General features: G+C 43.2%; 1 protein-coding gene across 11 annotated transcripts in view; it reads left to right on the top strand.

The window, feature by feature from the left end:
- KLRG1 (killer cell lectin like receptor G1) overlaps window positions 1–22,716 on the top strand; it is a 341,170-nt gene that overhangs the window by 38,423 nt on the left and 280,031 nt on the right. For all 11 annotated transcript variants that reach the window (XM_059186197.1, XM_059186196.1, XM_059186200.1 and 8 more), the window contains 2 exons: window positions 603–703; window positions 1,069–1,168. In XM_059186197.1, coding sequence (XP_059042180.1) covers window positions 603–703; window positions 1,069–1,168 — 201 coding nt within the window. The remainder of the gene's footprint in view (window positions 1–602; window positions 704–1,068; window positions 1,169–22,716) is intronic.

Genomic DNA, 22,716 nt, shown 5'->3' with positions numbered 1-22,716 from the left:
TTTATCTTGTCTTTCATGCTATAGAATGCAATTATACACATAAAGTTGAATTATAGGAAATGTTGCACTCTGCCGTGTAACTCTAGAATTAAAGTTTTAAAAGAGAGATTAGTTATTTGGACTAGGTGGTGGTTTTAATCAGCTTGAACTGCTTACCAGAGTATCACTGGGTGGCTTAAACCACAGACATTGATGTCTCAGAGTTCTGGAGGCTGAGAAGTCTAAGATCAAAATGTTGATGGGTTCCGTCTCTGGTGAGGATCTTGTTTGTGGCTTGCAGACAGTTGCCCTATAATTGTGTCCTTTCCTGACAGAGGGAGAGTGCGCTGGGAACTCTTCTTCTTACAAGGACACTAATCTCATCATTAGTGAGGGCCTCATGACCTTGTCTAAAACTAAACTTCCAAAGGCCATATGCCTAGGTACCATCATGTTATTAATTAGAGCTTCAATATATGAATTTTGGGGAGAAATAAATATTCAGCCCATAATAGTGGTAACGAGAGGGGGTGTAAAGAATAATTATCGATCATGACACTGAATCTCTTCTTTAGTTTTCTACATTTTCTTACCTTTTTCCATCATCTTCAATCTCTCCCTAGAGCCTGCTTCTACGGTTCCTCAAAAATGATTTTTATTGGATTGGTCTGAGGAACAAATCTGGCTGGAGGTGGGAAGATGGGTCACCCCTAAAAATCTCAAGGTAAGGGGGTTCAAAAAAATGGGGAGAAAAGAGAAAAGGAGAAGAGAAAGTATGTGATGGGGAAATAGGTCAAGGTCAATAGATGGTGGGGAGAGGAAAGGGTAAGGAAAGGAACTCGAGAACAGGAGAGGAAATGAATGGTGGATGAGAGCCAAAAAAACCCCAAAAAACAAAAACAAAACCCAAAACCCCAGAAAACAAAAAACCCCAACAACAACGAAAAAAAGAGAGGCTAATGTTCTGGGAGCTGAGAGAAGCGGGGCCTGAATAGGGTGAAAGAACTGCTCAGTTTTTATCTCTTCCATGCCTGCAGCTCCTTTGCTCTCATGTTACCTTAAATGATTGACTTTCCTGATTTCTTACAGCATTGTTTCAAACAGCTTGATCCAGAAGTGTGGAGCCATCAACCAACACCATCTCCAAGCTGCTAGCTGTGAAGCTCTTTTACCGTGGATCTGTAAGAAGGTCAGACTTTCAGTGGGTCAGATCTGTGGTCAGGCTCCCTCACACGAGGGAGCAGGCCTCTGGGTGCTCAGATGACCATGAGCATGTATTTATTTGGTGAATGATGAACCTTCTAGGACATAGCATTTGATGTAAGATTAGTGCGGCTTCCCTGGGAACTGAAGGTTTGTTGCTGGACTCTCCTTGAGAACATTTAGATATTATCCTAACAATTTAAAGATCAGATCTAGGATCATTTGGGAAACAGAAGTTCTTTGCAGTACTTCTCACTGTAGTGACTGATGCTGCCTCCTTCACCCCCATTCTTACCATTTCTGTCAAAAGTGTACCTTTCCTCAATGTTATGGTCCAAACTGATGAACTCTGCGCAGGTATATACTATTGCTCATGTGTTGTAGGTGTTTTTGATGTGTGCTAGGAAGTTGGCATGTTACTGATTCCTCATAATATATTTTTATCCTAATGGTGGCCCTTCACGGAGAAAGCTATATTCTAAAGGATAATGCTAATAGTGAGAACCTAAGTTGTAGAAAGAGGATGAGAACAGGGTGGTGCTTTCTGCTTCTCAGCTCTTCACCACTTAAAGACATGGCCTTGGCTGAATTTAATTTTTATAGGCGTGCATAGATGTGGTTGAATAAACTGATATATGACCATATCTTTTCCATGTTGTGGATGTGTGATTTGTAGGTTAATTTCACATAGTGGTCAATCTGAGGGAAGTTTACAGAAGCCATTTATGTGCTTGATTCCCAAATTATTTTAGGCATGAATGCCTCAACAATGAGAAAAACTTGGTTATTTCTCTTAAGTAGGGTTTGGAGAGGGACGCCTGGGTGGCTCAGTCGGTTAAGTGACTGCCTTCGGCTCAGGTCATGATCCCAGGGTCCTGGGATCGAGTCCCACATTGGGCTCCCTGCTCGGTGTGCAGCCTGCTTCTCCCTCTGCCTGCTGCTCCCTTGCTTGTGCTCACTCACTCTCACTCTCACTCTCTATCTGATAAATAAATAAAATATTTAAAAAAAAAGTAGGGTTTGGAGATAGATAGGGAGGGAAGGTGCTGTTTAAAAGACGTGGCGGGAATACTGAGGGGACCATCATTCTGTACTGTACTGTTGATAATGCTAGATTAAAAAAAATTTTTTTTTTAAAGATTTTATTTATTTATTTGATAGAGAGAGATCACAAGTAGACGGAGAGGCAGGCAGAGAGAGAGAGAGAGAGAGAGAGGGAAGCAGGCTCCCTGCCGAACAGAGAGCCTGATGCGGGACTCGATTCCAGGACCCTGAGATCATGACCTGAGCCGAAGGCAGCGGCTTAACCCACTGAGCCACCCAGGCGCCCTAGATTACAATTTCTTACCCTTCTCTCAGTTTAAAAAAAATTAACATATAGTGTATTATATGTTTCAGGGACACAGGTCCGTGATTCATCAGTCTTACACAGTTCACAGCACTCACTGTAGCACATACCCTCCCCAATGTTGATAACTCAGCCACCCCATCCCTCCCACCCGCCTCCACTCCAGCAACCCGCAGTTTGTTTCCTGAGACCAAGAGTCTCTTAAGGTTTGTTTCCCTCTCTGGTTTCATCTTGTTTCATTTTTCTATCCCTTCCTCTCTGATTCTCTGTCTTGTTTCTCAAATTCCTCAAATCAGTAAGATCATATGATAATTGTACCTCTCTGATTGACTTATTTTGCTTAGCATAATACTCTCTAGTTCAATCCACGTTGTTGCAGATGGCAAGATTTCAGTTTTTGATGGCTGCATAGTATTCCATTGTATATACACACCACTTCTTCTTTATCCATTCATCTGCTGATGGACATCTTTCCATAATTTGACTGTTGTGGACATTGCTGCTATAAATATTCGGGTGCATGTGCCTCTACAGATCACTACATTTGTATCTTTAGGGTAAATACCCAGTAGTGTGATTGCTGGGTCATAGGGTAGCTCTATCTTCAACTTTTTGAGGAACCTCCATACTGTTTTCCAGAGTGGCTGCACCAGCTTACATTCCCACCGACCGTGTAGAAGGGTTCCCCTTTCTCCGCATCCTTGCCAGAATCTGCATTTCCTGACTTGTTAATTTTACCCATTCTGACTGGTGTGAGGTGGTATCTCACTCTGGTTTTGATTTGTATTTCCCTGATGTCAAGTGATGTTGAGCACTTTTTCATGTGTCTGTTGGCCCTTTTTCTTAGTTTTTTTTTTTTTTTTGAGGAACATGAACTCTATCTTATCTATTGTTATATCCTCCCCCCACCTAAAATAGTGCTTGTATCAGTGAATATTAAATAAAAGAATGGATGAATAAAAAATTAAAACATTCTTATTCTACTTTTTTTCTGTTAGCCCATGAATTGATTACAGGAATGAAGGGCAAGAAATACAGTATTTTCTAATCCTTTCTGACCCCATTCATGTGTGCGTTCAGTAGCTGCCTCTAAAAAGGCAAAGAGGCAGTTTGGTCTGGATGTAATGTTTAGAGAAGGAAGTGGTAGAAACAAAGTTCTGTCTGCTTATGATCTCTTCCTGTTGGCTCTGGGGAGGGAGGGTGTCTGTTGATTATGCATGTGATGGTAGCGATTCTGGCTTGGTTAAGGATGCAATGATCCTGATTCCTTTTGGGCCCTGGCGTTGCTGCTACAGAGCACACAATCTCAGTTACTTATTCAAAGAGAAGCAGAGGAGGACGGTGCCCTCCTAAGCTCTCCCCTGAGTAGGCAGCTTGTGGGCAATTCTTCTCTGTGATGAAGTTTCAGTCTTTTGCAAGAATTTCTCACCACCTCTCATTAGAATTGGATCTAGTTCTTCCCTGCTCTTCCTCCCTTCAGGATGTTACATTAGAAATCACTGACCTCCTAGCTATTTATTTGTTCCCTGGACTTACTCATTAGGAGCCAGGGTCAGTTACTAACTCAAATTCTTCTCCCTTGCCTAGTGAAATAAAGTTTGAGTTTATCTTTGTGTCTGGTGCAGGAAAGTGGTCCATTTTCATTCTTTTGCATACTTTTGACTAGTTTTCCCAATACCATTTTAAAAAAAATTCAGATGTTATTTAGTCAAGGGTTTTCAAAAGAAGGAAAATAGAAAAGGCTAACAATCTGACCAAATGTACAGTTCAAAAATGTCTTTTGGCATTTAGCAACAAATCCTAGGAAAGAAAACCACAGTTTTCTTGAACCAAACGAGTTACCCCTGGCACTAGTAAAGCAAAAATAAAAAGTTAACTCTCTTGATCATACAGTTATCTCCATGAAATTCTTTTTTTCCCAATCTGTACAGAAGCTCTTTCTTCATAAATTAAAAAAAAAAAAGATTTTATTTATTTATTTGACAGAGATCACAAGTAGGCAGAGAGGCAGGCAGAGAGAGAGAGAGAGGAGGAAGCAGGCTCCCCGCTGAGCAGAGAGCCTGATGTGGGCTCAATTCCAGGACCCTCAGATCATGGCCCAAGCCGAAGGCAGCGGCTTTAACCCACTAAGCCACCCAAGCACCCCCATAAATTAACTTTTTAAATAATTTAATGGCTGCCTACTATGTGATGTTTGACTAATTTTTTTTTTTTTTTTAACGTACAGAGGTTGTTTCTCAACTCTTACCCAGACGAGTTTGGCTCAGTTCAGACCCATCTAGCAGCAGATTTCCCCTCCCTTCTAACCGAGCTACCAAGCTACCAAGCTACCAAGTTTCTCTCTTAACTAATGCAAACATATCAAGTAGTAAGAGACCCAGGCTTACAAATGTGCTAAATACAAGGAGGGTGCTGCATCCAGTTGGACTTTCACAAAGCAGTAGTATTCTAGGGAGTGTAGAACCAATAAGAGCACAACTTTTAAAAAAGAAACAAAAACAAAACACTTTTTTTTTAAAAGATTTTATTTATTTATTTGACAGAGAGAGATCACAAGTAGGCAGAGAGGCAGGCAGAGTGGGGGGGGGCAGGCTCCCTGCTGAGCAGAGAGCCTGATGCGGGGCTTGATCCTAGGACCCTGAGATCAGGACCTGAGCTGAAGGCAGAGACTTTAACCCACTGAGCCACCCAGGCGCCCCCAAAACACATTTCTTTTATGGCAGTGTAATTTTCACTAGATTCTACACTTCTCAGAGCATCAAGGACTTTGAAACCATGAAATGTCACTGACATCTATAATCAAATACAAGCATAATAGCCCTAGCTCGACTACCATTGGTTGAGGGGACTCTTTCTCTCTTGCATATTCCTGTCTCCTTTGTCAAAGATTTGTTGACCATATAACTGTGGGCTTATTTCTGGATGTTCATTTCCATTCCATTGATTCATATGTCTGTTTTGTGCTAGTACTGTACTATTTGGATTACTACAGCTTTGTAGGGATTCTTGAAATCTCGAATTGTGATACCGCCAGTTGTTTTTTTTTTTCAAGACTGCTTTGGCTAGTTGGGGTCTTTTGTGGTTCCATACAAATTTTAGGATTGTTTGTTCTAGTTCTTTGAAAAATCTGTTGGTGTTTTGAAAGGGATTGCATTAAATTTATATACTGCTTTGGGTAGTGTAGACATTTTTAATAATATTCTTTTTTTTAAAGATTTTTAATTATTTTTAAGTAATCTCTATATCCAGTGTGGAGCTCGAACTTACCATTCCTGAGATCAAGAGTCACATGCTGTACTGACGATGCCAGCCAGAAGCCCCCAATATTTATTTTTCCAATCCGTGAGCGTGGGATATCTTTCCATTGGTTTGTGTTGTTTGCAATTTCTTTCATCCATGTTTTAAAGTTTATAGTGATTAGAGTTAATCAGATTCCTAAGGTCATGGGTCACCATCTTCATCAGTCATATATGCCTCTCTTGCAGTCCATTTACCTTTCCCCTTGCCCCCATATCCCCACTTTCACAAACATACTTTGATGTTTGATATAGTCCTTGAGCTTGTTTGTATCTTTATAAAATATGTACTATTCTTTATTTGTTTCATATTTAGTTAAATTATTCTATATATTTTATTATTTTACTTTTTCCATGAACATGTTTTTGAGTTCTATTCATGTTGCACGAGGTACATGTAATTCATCCTTCTAGCTGCTGCATTATCTCCATTTCATGTATTCATTCTCTTGATGATGGACACCTAGTTACCCCCGTTTCCCCACTAGCCCAAACAGTGATGGGGTAGATATTCTCTTCTATATCCCTACTCCAAAGTCTTCCCCATCTTAGGAAATGACCTTAAGTTGTTCAGATTCCAAACTGAAGAGCTTCCTGATTTCATTTTTCTACATCAACAAATTTTATCATTGCCACCAGCGAAGTATATTCTAAATCTCATCTCTTCTTTCCATTTCTACTTTTGAAAAAAAGATTTTATTTATTTATTTGACAAAGAGCGAGCGAGCAAGCGAGAGATCACAAGTAGGCAGAAAGGCAGGCAGAAAGAGAGAAGGGGAAACAGGCTCCCCGCTGAGCAGAGAGCCCGATGGGGGACTTGATCCCAGGACCCTGAGATCATGACTTGAGCCGAAGGCAGAGGCTTTACTGAACCACCCAGGTGCCCCTCCATTTATACCTTTTTAAAAAAGATTTATTAATTTATTAGGGAGTGAGAAAGCATGCACACTAATTTGAGTTGGAAAAGGGGCAGAGGGAGAGACTTTTAAGCAGACTCCCGCTGAGCAACCTGGGCTCCATCTCATGACCCATGAGATCATGACCTCAACCAAAATTGTCAGTTGAGATACCTAGCAGCCACTAAGGTGCTCCTCCATTTCCACTTTTAATTCCATTCCAAACCTCTGTTGTTGTTCACCTGGATTACTGTGACAGTGTCTTTTGTTATGAACTCCTTTAAAAATAGTTTCAGTAAGGGGGTGCATGGTTGGCTCAGGTGGTTGTGTCCAGCTCCTGGTTGTGGCTCATGATCTCAGGTCATGGGATGGAGTGTGAAGGCAGCTCTGTGCTGAGCAGGGAGTCTGCTTAGGATTCTCTCTCTCCTTCTGCCTCTTCCCCTGTTCATGTGTGTGCACTGTCCAAATAAATAGAATCTTAAAAAAATAGTTTTATTGAGATATAGTTGACACACAATAATCTGAATATATTTCAAGAGTAAAATTTGGTAAGTTTTGACGTATATCTATCTCTATTTATCTATCTCCATGAAAATGTCACCATAATCAAGATGGTGAAAACAGCAACTATCCCGAAAAGCTTCCTCATGCATTTTGTAATTCCTCCTTCTCTCTTGTCCCTGTCACCCAACACTCTCCTGTCCTCAGGAAACCCTGATCTACTTTATGTCACTATAGATTAGATTATGTCTTCTAGAGTTTTACAGTACATAGAGTTTTACAGAGTCATTAAATATGCACTCTTCTTTTTCAGTGTTCTTTCACTCAGAATAATTATTTTGAGATTCATTCCTGGTATTGTATCAATGGTTTACCCTTTTTTATTGCTAATATTCCATTATATGGTATCGCCCTCGACCCGCAAGGACGACAAGAAGCCCCAGTTCAGATGTATCTTCTCTCCTACTATTTCCGCAAGTCTACACACTTATATACGCTTACATGACCAATCAGCGAGCAGGGTACAGGAGGGAGCGAATCAGGCTGCGCACCTAAACGAACAACTTCGCTAGCAACCAATGCTGTTTACTTCCTCTTTGGGTGTTCCGCTTAGTCTCACGAGGCAACCCTAACCTGGCAACTCGCCAGGCGCCATCTTTTAATGGTGGAGGCCCCCCTGGCCAGGGGCCTGCCTCCAATATCTTCCCCTTTTTTCTTTTATGGCAGGGATCGTGCCTGTCTTAGGTTGTCAGTGGCGGGGAATATCCTTACCTGTCACCAGACGGCAGATATCAATGATCTGCGTCCTGTCTTAGGTTGGTATATTTCCCCCACCAATCTTACCCGTTGTTGACTACTGATCCAGCATACTTAGCCACACTTGGGGGGATGTACCAGCCTCGATGGCTAACAAGGCATGCACCATGGCTTGCTGTTGCCTATGTTGCTATCACCTCCAAATTTGCAGTTTCCTTACTAGCAGAATCAAGCCCACTACAAGGATTATCATCAGACCAATTACGCTAGCCCATTGTTTCGTAAAGGTTAACACATCTTGCAATGTTTTGATTATCTCTGGGAGGTTTGCAAACTCAACTCTGGTATTATTTATCCTTGTTATGCCTAGTAGCAGGTGCTGAGTATAGTTTGGGAATTCTGAGGACCAATTCCCCTGCAAGTATTGGGAGAGCTGTCGGGAGACATTCTATAAGTCACTCATGTTAGTATAGGCTATGGGAGTTACACAAATTGCCAGGAAGGGTGCTATATATCCCAGTCCCAATAGGGCCCCCAATATGTCCACTTGTTCTTGAACCAAATCCACTCTCTGGTTGACTATCAGGATTCCTGCTTGCAAATGTGCATTGATCTGAGTCTGTGTTTGAAGGGCAGCCACCGTTCCTTCTGCAAGGGTGTTTACAGCTTCCGCAGTGGGTATAGTTGTAGCAAGCGAGACTGCTGCTGCCGTGGCAGCTGCTGTAGATACAGCCAATGCTGTCACAATGGCAGCTGTGATACCAAAATCTCTCTTCTTTCTGGATAGCACCACCGGTAACTTGTCCTCTGGAATGGAAACTGGGATAGGAACATGGGTAGACTGAGCGCGAGGTACTCTGACATCCAGACCACTCTGGTGGCCATACCCTATTATTGGTGCACCGGGGCAACTTAAAAGGTTGATATGGCCCCGAGGCATTAATAGGTTTCACAGGGGCCAAACCCTGGATCACAGTAATGTTACCTATGTTTGAGGAATGGTGAAAAGGTTGAAATTGCCCCAGGGTCTGATTGCTCAGGCGAATACAGTCCAGGGTGCGGACTGATGTATTGAGATACAACACAAAGCAGAGAGTGCTGGACAGGGAGACAGTAATATTAGTCACCTCCGCAATGTCTGTAGATATGTGAACAGTGGGTAGCCCTATAGGAGAATTGGTAGTAAAGAGAGGAGGGAATATGAGAGAAGAGTTAGTCACTGGTAAAGGATATGGCCATGCTTTAACCACTGCTCACAGCTCTCTGGCTTGAGTCCGCTGCAGGAGGTGTAGCATCCCCAGAGTTATCATCAGCATCTTCAGCATCATGACTGGTGTTCAGAGGCAAGGCTGCACGCACCAGCCGCTCTGGGATCCAAATTGTAGCCTCCTTTTCCTGTGGAAAAACACATACAGACCCCCTATTCCATACTAACACTGGATCTGGTCCATTCCACTTTCCTGTGAGGATGTCCTTCCAAAGTACTAAAGGCTTAGGGGGAGCAGCAGCATCACTTGCATGTCTGTCTGCAGCTGATTTACCCATTTTGTCCAATGTTAAAAAATTCAAAATAAAGAGAATGGTGTTGAGCTTATCTTTAGGGGACCTGAAGGTGTCCCCTATCCCCCATTTTTGTTTATAAAGCGCATTTTTTATTGTAAGATGCGCGCACTCCATAACACTGTCCTTGTGGGTTATAGGGTATTCCATGTATCAAGTGAATGTCAAGTTGTTGTAGGAAGGCTTTAAAGGGTTGTGAGGTGTAGGCTGGGCCATTATCTGTCTTTAACTGGCGTGGCTTTCCCAATGCTGTGAAAGCCTGTAGGCAATGGACGATAACATCTCTGGATCCCCCCCGCCCCGTATGCACTGAGGCGAAAATTATTCCAGAGCAGGTATCTACAGAGACATGAACATATCTTAACTTTCCAAATTCTGAAACATGTGTGACATCCATTTGCCATATATGATTAGGTAACAAACCCTTAGGATTAACCCCCAAGGACGGTGCAGGTAGTAAGATCTGGCAATTTCTGCAGGAGACTACTATGTCCAGTGCCTGTGGTTTTGTTATGTTAAATGTGAGGTGAAGAGTTAAAGCATTCACATGGAACAGCTTATGATAATGTCTCGCCTGTTGCACCGGGTCCTCAATGGCAAAGACAAATTCTCCTCTGGTTAAGGAGTCTGCTAACCGATTGATTACCTTTTATCAGGGGGCCTGGTAAGGTTGTATGAGCTCATATGTGGCCATTATAAAATGGAGCCTTCCTGTCCCAAACTAATGTTTGGATTTCTTGTAATGCCTCTGAGATAGTAGACCTGGCATTAATAGAACCCACACTTTCAATGATAGAGACAGCTTGCACCACATATCTACTATCTGATAAAAGGTTGAAGGGTTCTTGATGAAACATTTGAAATGTTTGAATGTTTTATCACTGTGAGCAGCTCGGTTTCTTGGGGAGAGGAGCTTTGAAATAGGAAGGTCCAACTCTCTTCTTTGGTAACCATAGCTCCTACAGGTGTCCTGGCTTCTTGCAGTAATAGCAAACTCCAGGAGTACCCCTATGTTTATATTGTTGAGCTCCCTGTAATCCCTGTAAACCTTGAGTGATAGGTGCAGCCGTAACCTGCCCTTGAATAACACTGTCGTTGATATCCCTGCAAACTTTAATATATGTACTCAAGTCTTTGCTTTTCCAAGGTCTGATGGCTTCTTTACACCATTTATTAGCTTGCTCATACGCCAGCTGTTTTATCAATGGCATGGCTGCCTCTACCTCCCCAAATATTCGACCAGCTGTTTGCATCAGCCTCGCTACAAAATCAGCATATGCTTCATTTGGTCCTTGTATTACCTTAGACAGCTGACCCTGTAAATCCCTACTGCCTTGAATTGTTCTTCATGCTTTAGTGGCTGCCGCGGCTATTTGCAGATACACTGCAGGGTTGTACTGTATTTGGGCCTGCTTTCCCATGTCCGGTCCCATTCCCATTAACATTTCTAGGTCCCACTGAGGATTTCCAGCTGCTGCATTACGGCGGGCAGTGTCCTGTGAGTATTCTTGCCAGGCTGTTTTCCATACTAGATATTGCCCTCCCGACAAGGTTGCGCAGGCTAGGTTACCCCAGTCTTCAGGGACTAATTTCATTCCTGCTATGGTCTCCAACAAAGAGACCGTAAAGACTGCCTGAGGGCCATACTGCATGACTGCTTCCTTTAATTGCTTAACTAGTTTAAAATCAAGAGGCTGATGATACCGCTGGTTGTTTTGGTCCTCTAAAACCAGAAAGGCAGAGGTCAGGTCATGATCTCTCCAGCTTGAAAACCTGCCACTACCACATGTGGCACAGCAGCTACAAGCTCCTTGGCACGCCATAGGATTATACTGCGGAGGGGCACTAGGTGTCGCTGGAGTCGACAGTTTCAACTGTTCAAACTGTGTTATTTTGTAAATGTATGAATATATCAGGATGAATTACTGGGTCAATGGATACTTTGTTCAAATGAGCCTACTAATTTAAACTCTCCAGCAATGTATGAGGTTAAGTACCTGTTGCTCTCTACCCTCCTCTCCTCTGGTAAGGCTGAAGTGAGCCACTTGCTCCTTATGATCATGAATTTTCACGCCTGGCTCTACCCTCTTATGAGTTTTTTTTTTTTTAAGAAAGTTCTTCACATTGGAAGAAATCTATAAGGCAAAGTTCGCAATGATCTTTGCTAATAATTCTCTCTCAAAGCAAAATCTTGATGATAATAAAGTCTTTGTTTCCATATTAGTAATGAGATGAGGAAGGAAATAAAGGGTAGGGGAGAAAGCTCTTAGCACATAGCAGAAAATATGAAAGGAATGTGATAAAAGATAAGGGAAGCTTTCAAGGTGGAGGGAGCATTCATCAATATAACATGCTAAAGAGATGTAAAGTAGCATAATGACAGAAGAATATTCAATGAAATTGACAATATGGAGGTCATTGTTCATCATGCTTTATTAGCATGTGAAAGATGTGAAATTTCAGTGACCTGACGGGGGTAAGGGAATGGAAAAAAATGAGTTTAGATATATCTTTTAAGAAGTTTTTAAGAACTTTTCTTACAGCAGAAAGGAAAATGATAACATCTAAATAAAGGCTGTATGTTGCACCAATACATTTTTACATATAGAGAAGAAAGAGTAGCTCGAGTTTATAGCTTTCAACTTAGTTGAAAGAGAGAGATTAAAAATTTATGCAAGACCATGGGGCGCCTGGGTGGCTCAGTGGGTTAAAGCCTCTGCCTTCAGCTCAGGTCATGATCCCAGGATCCTAGGATCAAGCCCCACATAGGGCTCTCTGTTCAGCTAGGGAGCCTGCTTCCTCCTCTCTCCTCTCTGCCTGCCTGCCTCTCTGCCTACTTGTGATCTGTCAAATAAATAAATAAAATCTTTAAAAAATATATTTATGCAAGACCAGGATCCTTGAGGCAGTGGATGACTGGGTGACCCAATGCTCAAATGGAAGAAATAATTTTGCGTGGAAAGAGTGTCTCTTTTCCTATGGAAGGGGGAATGATGGGGGAAGATTCTGATATGTTTGTTTAAGTGATAGAAAAGAAAATGTACTGTTCTTGACTGGTGAACTCTATTTTTTTCAGTGAAATAAAGGACAAGTTTATATGCTAAGAATGAAGGAGAAAGTGATAGGTTTGGGATCTACAGAAGGCAGAATTGTGGAATTTCTGCACAGGGAAAACAGACCTCTGCCTAGAGACCCAGCACTGCAGGCCAGCACTGAGAGCTCAGGTGAGGCAGGAGGCCACACATGTTTGGTGATTTCAGCCTGCACTACTGCCTGATTATTGGCTGCAGCCCCCGTCAGACTAGTTGTAATAACAGAGAAGTCAAGTGGTGGGAATGATGGGGGGTGGGGATTTTGCAGGGAGTTTTCAAGGAAATAGAAGTAGCCAGAAGTAGATAAGAAACCCAAAGAATAGGGAACCCTGGAGTGAGGAACGTACTGGATGAGAAAAGATTTGGGAGTGACAGGGATGTACTTTAGGAATGTAGGTGAGGTCCAGAGGAGACGACCAAGAAAGAATTCTTGAGCCATCTTTGTTGCAAAAAGGTGATTTTATTAAAGCATGGGGACAGGACTCGTGGGCAGAAAAAGCTGCTGCCCTGGGGCTCTGAGGCGTGACTGGTTATATACTTGGTAGTTGGGGGATTTAGGAAAAGGGAGGTTATCAAAATAACTTTTATTTGCTAGGGAAGACCTACAAGATATTGGGGCCCTTGTCACTGCACAGTTAAGGTAGTTTTTCCCTCTAGTTAAGCATTAACATTAAGACAGTTTCCTTCCAGGGGTGCCTGGATGGCTCAGTGGGTTAAGCCTCTGCCTTCAGCTCAGGTCATTATCTCAGGTTCCTGGGATTGAGCCACCTGATCAGGCTCTCTGCTCAGCAGGGAGCCTGCCTCCCGCTCCCACCCCCACCTCTCTGCCTGCTTGCGATCTCTCTCTCTGTCAAGTAAATACATAAAATCTAAAAAAACAAAACAAAACAAAACAAAAAAACAGTTTCCTTCTGGAAGTTATGTTATTGATAAGAATGCTTTTTTTCTTGTAAACACTAAGACATTTGTAAATTGAGGGAGACTCCTGTCTTGTTGGACTGTGATCTCTGTTAGTTAACCATCCCCCCAGCATCCCCCTCCTTCCCTTAGGTTTAGAGCAGCCAGGAGTGCCTGAGGAGTTGTGGAGGGTTTGCGGGGTGTCAGCTTGAGCTTTGTTCTCAACTTGCCTTCTGCTCCCTCATCAATAGTACAGGAGATGACAGAAATACTGCAGTGAACATTGTTGTACATATCCTATTTCTCTATAACAGATTACTAAAAGTGAGAGTCCTGGGCCAAAATGTATGCCAAATTAAAAATTTAAATGATACTAAAAGATTGTAAGGCTGAAACCATTTTACTTCCACTAGCAGTGGATAAGAACACTGGTCCTCCCTTCTTCTCTGCTCCAGATGTTTTCAAAGTTTTAAATTTGGCTTATTATCATCAGTCTTACTCTTTTTCTTGTGTTGTGTATGAGGGGAGGAGGAAGAATGTTACATCGCCGTTATAGTTTGGGTTTTTCTAGCTGCTAATATCTTTGAGCATCTTCTCAAGTTTATTTGTAATTTGTATTTCCTTTGAATTACCTTTTCATACATATCCCTTGGCTATTTATTCTCTCAGCATTTTTGTTTTTTTGTTTTTGTTTTCTTCCTTTCTTACTGATCTGTAGGCACTGTGTATACTTGGAATAAATTTTCGTTAGTTATGTGTGTTACAGATGTTTTCATTCTATTATTTGTGTGTTTTTTTAATGTCATGGAGATTTTTTTTCCACTCATGTATTTTAAGTTTTAATAAGGTCAAATCTCTCATTCTCTACTACCACCCCTTCCCCAAGTTACGGAGTCTGGTTTTCTACTTTGAATCCCCTACCTGGGATTATGCATACATTTTCCAAATTTTTTCCTAATGGGACACCTGGGTGGCTCAATCTTTAAGCATCTGCCTTCAGCTCAGGTCATGATCCCAGGGTCCTGGGATCGAGTCCCACATCGAGCTCCTTGTTCAGCAGGGAGTCTGCTTGTCCCTCTCCCTCTGCTCATGCTCTCTCTCATTCTGTGTATCTCAAATAAATAATTAAAATCTTTAAAAACAAAATGAAAAAACTGTTGTGGGCAGTTAAGATAAAGAAATGTGGGAACCTTCTGCACACAGGTAAATACTATAATGTAACGTGTTTTCAGCGTGACTGGAGTTCAGTGAGCACACCCGAGAGGTAGGGAATTTGCCTGCAGGAGCAGTAATAGGGTGGCTGATCAGGGAGGCCCAGATCAGGACTGGGACAAGAGTGGGCACAGGTACCCAGGATAGGCGTGAGCATTTCCTGCCGACTCAGACAGGACACTGATGGTGCCTCACACCAGATCAGTCTTCCTGCTTCCAACCTGGTCAGTAAGCTGGTAATGCCCACAATGGATTCGAAAGGGATGTTTGTATGCCTGCGCCAAGATTTATGTACAAAGAACGTTTTTACATTTCTCCAATGGGAAAAATTACAAACAACTCAAATATCTATTGGTATTGAAATGATTAAATGTGTCACCTTACCTTTGCTTTCTTTCTGTAGAATAGACCTTATAAAATGAGAATGTTTTTATCTTTTGCCCAAACAACAAAAATAATGGACAAAAAGCCACCAGTCTTTATCCTCCAACAAAATCGTCAAGCTCGAACGCCCATGAGGGGTGAGGAGGTCCTCAGGCTCCATGGTGCTCTTGTTCACCCGGACTCCGGGTTTCTGCACAGCTCTTCCCAGCTGGAGGCTTAGTTTGGTTTGGCTCCGGTGGGAATGCAAGTTTAGACGATGGTCCTTTGCCTCGTGGTGCTTGATATTGCTTAGTGTACCTTTTCCTCTCCCCTCTACCCCCACCACTCCCTCTTTTAAGAATCCACTATCAAATGTTGCATTTTCTTCTTCTCCCCGCCCACCCCCTCAGAACAGATCCTCCCTCATTTTAAAATTGCGACACACCTGGTCACATGACTACAGAGTTAGTGACTTCCCTCCAGATTCCTAATGGATGCCTAGACGAAGGTGGTGGCCTTTCTGGGCTAAAAGTTCTGTTGTGGCCTGTTCTGCTCTTACCAGCGTGGCCCCAAAACAGCTGTTATGTATGTGCTGTCTCTCCACAGGCTGGTAGAATGTGTTCTGTAGATTCCCTGGTCAAAACCAGGAGAAGGTTTTTTTGTTTGTTTTTTTTTTTCCCCTTAGTTCTTTCTGTTTTTTTTTTTTTAATATTATTTTATTTTTATTTTTCTTAAGTATTTGTTTATTTAAGAGAGAGAGAGAGAAAGAGCATGAGATGGTGGAGGGCCAGAGGGAGAAGCAGACTCCCTGCTGAGCAGAGAGCCCAGTGCAGGACTCCATTCTGGGACCCCAGGATCATGACCTGAGCTGAAGGCAGGTGCCTACCCAACTAAGCCACCCAGGCACCCAGTTTTTTCTTTTTTCTTTTCTTTTTTTTTTTTTTTCTTAGGTATTCCTTACTGCGAGACCCTATGTGACTAATAACATCTAATTGCTGCTTACTGTGATTGGTATACAATGCTCAAACACTCTCCTGAAACCTATTAGTTACACTGGCTCTTTGTATGGCTGTATGTTATATGTATATTTTTAGACAATACTTTGTCCCTACCTGGGAGCTGTGGGAACATATTGGGAAGAACACCAGTGCTGGAGTTAATAAGACAAACCTGTATTTGAATCCTTTTTAAAATAATTACTGTGCGACTTGAGGCAAAATGCTTAACTTCTCCCAGCGTAGGTTTATCCATCCTATAAGTTCATTCCATCTGAAATAGCCAATCTCTTGGTCTCTATGACATTCACTGTGTAGTTCCTTCAAAACTCCTGTCAAGTCTGTGATTCTCTTTATGTGCTACTTTGAAATTATTACTTACTATGTTTTGCCAATGTGTATGTTCACAGTTTAAAATGCAAAAGCGACAAAGGGATGTGTCTATGAAAACAGTCTGTTCCCACCTCTGATTGCGGACTCACTCAGTTTTATTCCTTTTTGTGTTCCTTTCCAGATATAATCTTTTCATACACAGCATTTACTTACATGAGTGTGCGCACACACACACACACACACACACACACACCTGAACTATAGCATAGTACACGTGCTGCTCTGAACTTTACTCATTAACTCATTTACCCATTAACAATCTATCTCATATCTTTCTTTAAAAAGACTTTATTTATTTATTTATTTGACAGATTGGGAGAGATCACAAGTAGGACAGAGAGGCAGGCAGAGAGAGAGAGGGGGAAGCAGGCTCCCGGAGGAGCAGAGAATACGATGCAGGGCTCCATCCCAGGACCCTGAGACCATGAGCAGAGCTGAAGCCAGAGGTTTTAACCCACTGAGTCACCCAGGCACCCGTATCTCGTATCTTTTAATGATTATACTCATAATAGCTGCTAGGGGGGCCTGGGTGGCTCAGTGGGTTAAAGCCTCTGCCTTCAGCTCGGGTCATGGGGATCGAGCCCAGGCAGTGGGCTCTCTGCTCAGCAGGGAGCCTGCTTCCTTCTCTCTCTCTCTGCCTGCCTTTCTGCCTACTTGTGATCTCTATCTGTCAAATAAATAAATTTTTAAAAAAAAGAAAGAAAGAAAGAAAGAAAGAAATGTTTCCTGTTATGGAGGGGGGAAAGGGGAGCACTGAAGTAGGGATGGGGCGTGGCTACAGCTCTGCTCCACATAGGGGTGCAGGAAAGACCTCTGTAAGAAAGTGGAGGGAGAGGAGACTTGTAAAAGGTGAAAAAATACTGCTCAGGGAAATGCTAATCACTTCTCAACTACATTAATGTGCTGCAAAAAGAATCAAGGTGTGTCCCAAATATTGAACCCTCAGCCCTCAAAGCAGTCACCTTTAGCTGCAACAAAACCTTTGACTTACTACTATCCTGAGCAAATATTCTCATTTTCCACGTGTGCCATGATGTGGGAAAGTCTGGGGAACACTTTTTTATTTTTAAGATTTTTTAATTAAGTAATTAATTAATTAGACAGACGGAGATCACAAGTGGGCAGAGAAGCAGGCAGAGAAATGAGGGGGAAGCAGCCTCCCCACCGAGCAGAGAGCTGAGCAGGATCCTGGGATCATGACTTGAGCCCAAGGCAGAGGCTTTAACCCACTGAGCCACCCAGGCGACCCCAGGAACACTATTCTATTGAAGAAACTGCAGGCAATGACATGTCACTGATAATAGGGTCTGAATCTTCCCAGGGTCCACAAACTGAGAGAGCTGAAAATCTCTTATCAGGACTCCATAAGCTAGTCGTTCTCGACAGAGGAGACCGGAGACGTCTTTGGTTGTCACACTGGGCAAATGCTACTGACATCTAATGGGTAAAGGCGGGGAGGCGGCAAAGCACACTAAAATCACAGCACAGCCCCCCAGAATAAACCCTCATCTGACCCTAAGTGTCCACAGTGCTGAGGCTGCGAGGCTGTTCTAAGATGAGGAACATCTAAGATGTGGGTACTGGCTATAGGATTTCCATTCCCTGGACCCTTTACTACCAGCATCTGCTTTGACCCACTTCTGGACACCGCTGAGAGCTATGACCCCTATCAGGGAGTTCTTGCCAAATGCCACACACCCTGCTTGGAAGCCTTGGAGTGGGGCATTCTGTTTGCACAGATCACTCTAAGAAATAAATTCCTGTGAATTGGGGGGGTTTCTGAGACCAGACAGAGTGCAAGGAGGGAGACACCATGTTTCTGATCTCTTGCACCATAGGGACAAGAAGATACGCTCTGGCACGTCTAGTTCTAATTCTTCTTGCCCTCAATGCATGGAAGACCAAGAGTACCACCCATAGCCCTATTTTATATTGTCCCCTTTCCTTCTAGGCTCTCTTCTCCTACTTCTTTCCATTGCTGTTTTCCCCCACAAAATCTCCAACTGAATGCTTGAATGCCGCCGCCTACTCTAATACTACATAATTCTTTATCCTCCTTTTTGCTAAAGTAACTAACGTGTCTAAACTTATATGCGATTTTATTGAGGAGAATTCCCTTCCTATGAGTCTATTGCTGTTGGTTCATACCCTCCTCAGGAACCTCCCAAGTGAAATCTGAAACCAGCCCCTGGACATGGAGGGCAGAGAGAGACCAAATAAGCAAAGAGAACTCACCCAGGGGCTGCGTTCAGCGGCTGCAAAATGAGTAGCTCTCCACAGCCACGCGCCAAATCTTAACCTGGGTTCAGTATACCATGCAGGTGTTCCCAGGGCAGCTTCTGGGAGTAGGAAAGACAAGCTGAATATGTTCCAAGGCAAGAATGGGTAAGGAGCCTCCCAGTGCCAAGTCAAGCCCATGGGTCAACCCACAGTCATGTCCTCTTAACAATGGCCTCCAACATTCCACTGGCTCTTATAATTTCTTCCCCAGTGTGGTCGGAGAAGTCAGCAAGGGGGTTCATGAGGATGGAGGTGGCTCATTTTCTGGCTCTCTGGCTGAGCTGGCCAAAAATGCCACTGGAAGAATGCAGATACAAGGAAGAGGAAAACACAGACTGAGACAAATATTCCCAAAATCCGTGACAATGTTTTCCAGCCAACACCCTATGATCCAAAGCACTGATTTCTTCAAACCTGTAGCCTGGGGATCAGATGTTTCCGGCTGTTTACTTGTATCCTTACGTGACTTAATAAGGATGATATATTAGCAGACTGACTCACTGAGTGTGAACACACAACATTCTGTTTGGAAAATGGTACAAGCACCTCCTTGTGAGACATAATGATGTTTAAGGCCAGCCTGTTTGGAGGACAACCTTTCTCTTTAGAGCCACTGCGGTACTCAGTAAGGGCAGGCTTTGTTGCTATCATTTGAGGCTTGATGCATGAATTTAGGAAAGGTTTCTGTCTGTGCCATAATGCTCTCCAGGTCAATGGAGGGGACACAGGATCATACCAGTGGAAAACAGAATGTGTCCACCTACGCTTGAGGAGAAGGAGATTGGCAGTTTAAGAGCTAGACCTGGTTGTATGTACCACAAACGCCGGTCAGGGAGACAGCACTGCCAGGCAGGAGGAGACAGGCCAAGGGAGAGAGATGCCAGACCAGGACTCCCATCTTTTTTTCAACACCAGGGGTACAGATGGCCCGTCTCCAACTCCCTAAATTTGTTGTGACTCCCCTCTAGATGTCCAGGGTCTCACGTACCCAGTGAGATCCCTGCAGGTTGGAGTAATTCAATCTATACAAAAGAGTCTGGATCCCACGGGGGACCATGAAGGACAGGGGGTGGGTGATGTGGCTCATTTTCTCTGCCTCCTGCTGGGTCAGAGCAACATTGTGGCTCCTGTATCCTACAACAGCGCAAACCACACCTGGAAACTTCCTGGGTGTTTTGTGGGAAGCTGGCACCTCCTCAGTAAGCTCAGCAAGCCTGTATTCTCTGTCATGAGCTTTTCCTGACTTGGGGGCTCCCCACTAGCTGGGGATGTTGTTGCTGTGTTTTTGTTTTCCTTTGCGTTACGAGCTGGAAGCCATGGAACTTGTTACCTGTTTCCCCGTCAAACCCCACGACACCTCCCGTCCCTTCTCCTCACTTTCCCAGGGATCCTCCTGGCCGCAGTGCAACGAGCACAGTTCTCAAACCAGCACATCAAAGCAGCAAGCGTATCCATGCCGAGGTCCACAAGCATGTGACATCGGGCCACCCCTCCCCACACAGATGGCGGCGGTCAACGTGGGATCCCCCCCCAAAACAGTCACTGAGACATAAAGTTCCAATAATGTTAAAGAGCCATTCCTTTGTGTTGAAGCCATTTAAACACGACGGTCGAAAACACAAATACTTAAATTGTGGACACATGATTAGATGAAACGTTAAGACTGGAGCCGTAAACTTGGGCCCCACGTGAGATGTGAACTAATCACCTCTTTTTTTTATTATTATTTAAACTATTTTTTTAAAGATTTTGTTTATTTATTTGACAGACAGAGATCACAAGTAGGCAGAGAGGCAGGCAGAGAGAAAGGGGGAAGCAGGCTCCCTGCTGAACAGAGAGCCTGATATGGGGCTTAGCTTGATCCCAGGACCCTGAGATCATGACCTGAACCAAATGCAGAGGCTTAACCCACTGAGCCACCCAGGCGCCCCACTAATCACCTCTTGAGTCTAGATCAGTGTCTATAAAATGACCCTCACTGCTATACAGGGCTCTTGTGAGGATCAAAATGCCTTGGAAATCATCAGGTGTGCTATCAACAGAAAGTATTAAACATGTTATCAGGAGTCGTGTTGTCACATTGCTTTTCAAGCTCCGAGTCAGCCTCCCAGGTCAGCAGCTTTCTCCCTCTCCCACTCCCCTTGGTTGTGATCCCTCTCTTGCTGTCTCTCTCTCTCTCTCTCTGTGTCAAAAAATAAATAAATAATCTTAAAAAAAAAAAAAAGGAAAAGAATGGTGGCAAAGTTCTGAGGAGATAAGAAAGTGCAGAAGCAAATGAAATAGATAGAGGGTTATCTTAATTTTTTTAAAAAGCCAGTACTGTCTACTACCTGCTAGGAACTGTTCTCAGCATCGTGTTTGATATGTAATTCCAACTTCACAATCACTCTCTGATGTACCCAGTAGGGTTAATACCATTTTTAACAATGAGGAGACAGAGGTGTGGAGAAGTTCAGAAGCTTCCCAAGGCCAGCTGATGAGGAGGCAAAATTTGAAGCCCAGCATTCTAGCCTCAATCTCTTCCTAACTTCCCTCTGTTACTTAGCTATGGGAAAGAAAGTGTCTTCTTTGGAGACTTTAGATAATGGTAAGAGGCTGGATGCAGAAAGAGAGATGTGTTTAAACGAAGAACAATGTATGAGAGAGCAGAGAACGGGTAAGAAAAATGGGGCAGAGAAAGCAGGAAAGGCCGAAGTTAGGGGTTTGGGGGAGACCCTCAGGCAAATTCACCTCTGAGACCTGTGGGCAACACCAGTTAGTAATTGTCTCCTTCTTGCAGGAAGCAGAGGGGATTGACGGACTCTGGCCAGCACTGCTAACACGGCAATAGGCCTTTCCCAAAATTCAAACCACACTGGAGAAGGAGGAAAGGTAACATCTACAAAATTTCGTGCTTAAAGCTTCTTTGAAGATGATGTTGCCTTATTTCCTTCCTAGAGTACAGAAAGAAAAGAGCCCTTCAGTATTCCAAAAGAGCTAGCAGACCTATGATTGGATAGTATCATAAGAGCCAAGAATCTTCTCTACATGATCACAATGAAAGGGTCAGAGAACCTCTAGCCTCAGCCTCAATCTGGCCATGCCAACAGGCTCTCTCTCATACAAGGCAAATGCTCTCACTGTTAGATGCCCCAATCACAAGAGAAGCTACAGGAGCTTAGAATCCAGATACGTGGAGCTCCTCCCAGAAATGGGCACAGTGAAGAATCCCAACTTCATGCAGTGAATTAGGAGTATTGTAAACCAGTAACCAAATACTGTTCGCATTGTACTTAGTGATGAAGAAACAGGGAAATCCTGCTGACAAGCCTCAGACTCTTGGTGCCCTGATATTTTGGTCTAATTGCAATAAAAGAAATATAAAACCGATGATAGAAAGTGGAAGCAGTTTTCAGTTTTAGTCTGTGCTAGGAGAATCAGACCAGGTTGAATGTTAAAAAGGCATGACAGTGTTTATGGGAGTGATAAAAGCTAAAGCCACAGGGTAACCCAGGTGCCTCAGTCTGTTAAGCATCTGCTTTTGGCTCAGGTCATAATCCCAGGGTCCTGAGTTTGAGCCGAGCCCCACGTTGGGCTCCCTGCTCAGTGGAAAGCTTGCTCCTCCCTCCCCCTCTGTCTTTCCTCCAGCCCCTCTTGTGCTCTTGTTCTCTCTCTCATATAAAAAGTATCTTAAAAAAACAAAACAAAAACAAAAACAAAAAACTGAAGCTACAGAAGCTACAGAGATCAGGTGAGACTGATTCCTCAAGCATCTTCAAAGAAGTCTGTATTTTATCCTACAATAGGGAGCGAATGGAATCTTTTAAAAACAGGTCAGTGCACAATGGATTTTGGTTAAGGATGGTAACAAGTGACAGGAAGGGGTTAGGTGGCAAGGAGATTATTACAAGAGTACTTATTTCTCATGAAGAATGTGCCTGGAAAATATGCTGTGAGTATACTCTA

This window comes from Mustela lutreola, chromosome 8, assembly GCF_030435805.1.
Source record: "Mustela lutreola isolate mMusLut2 chromosome 8, mMusLut2.pri, whole genome shotgun sequence".
Taxonomy (NCBI): Eukaryota; Metazoa; Chordata; class Mammalia; order Carnivora; family Mustelidae; genus Mustela; species Mustela lutreola.
This window is presented reverse-complemented; position numbering and strand designations above follow the sequence as displayed.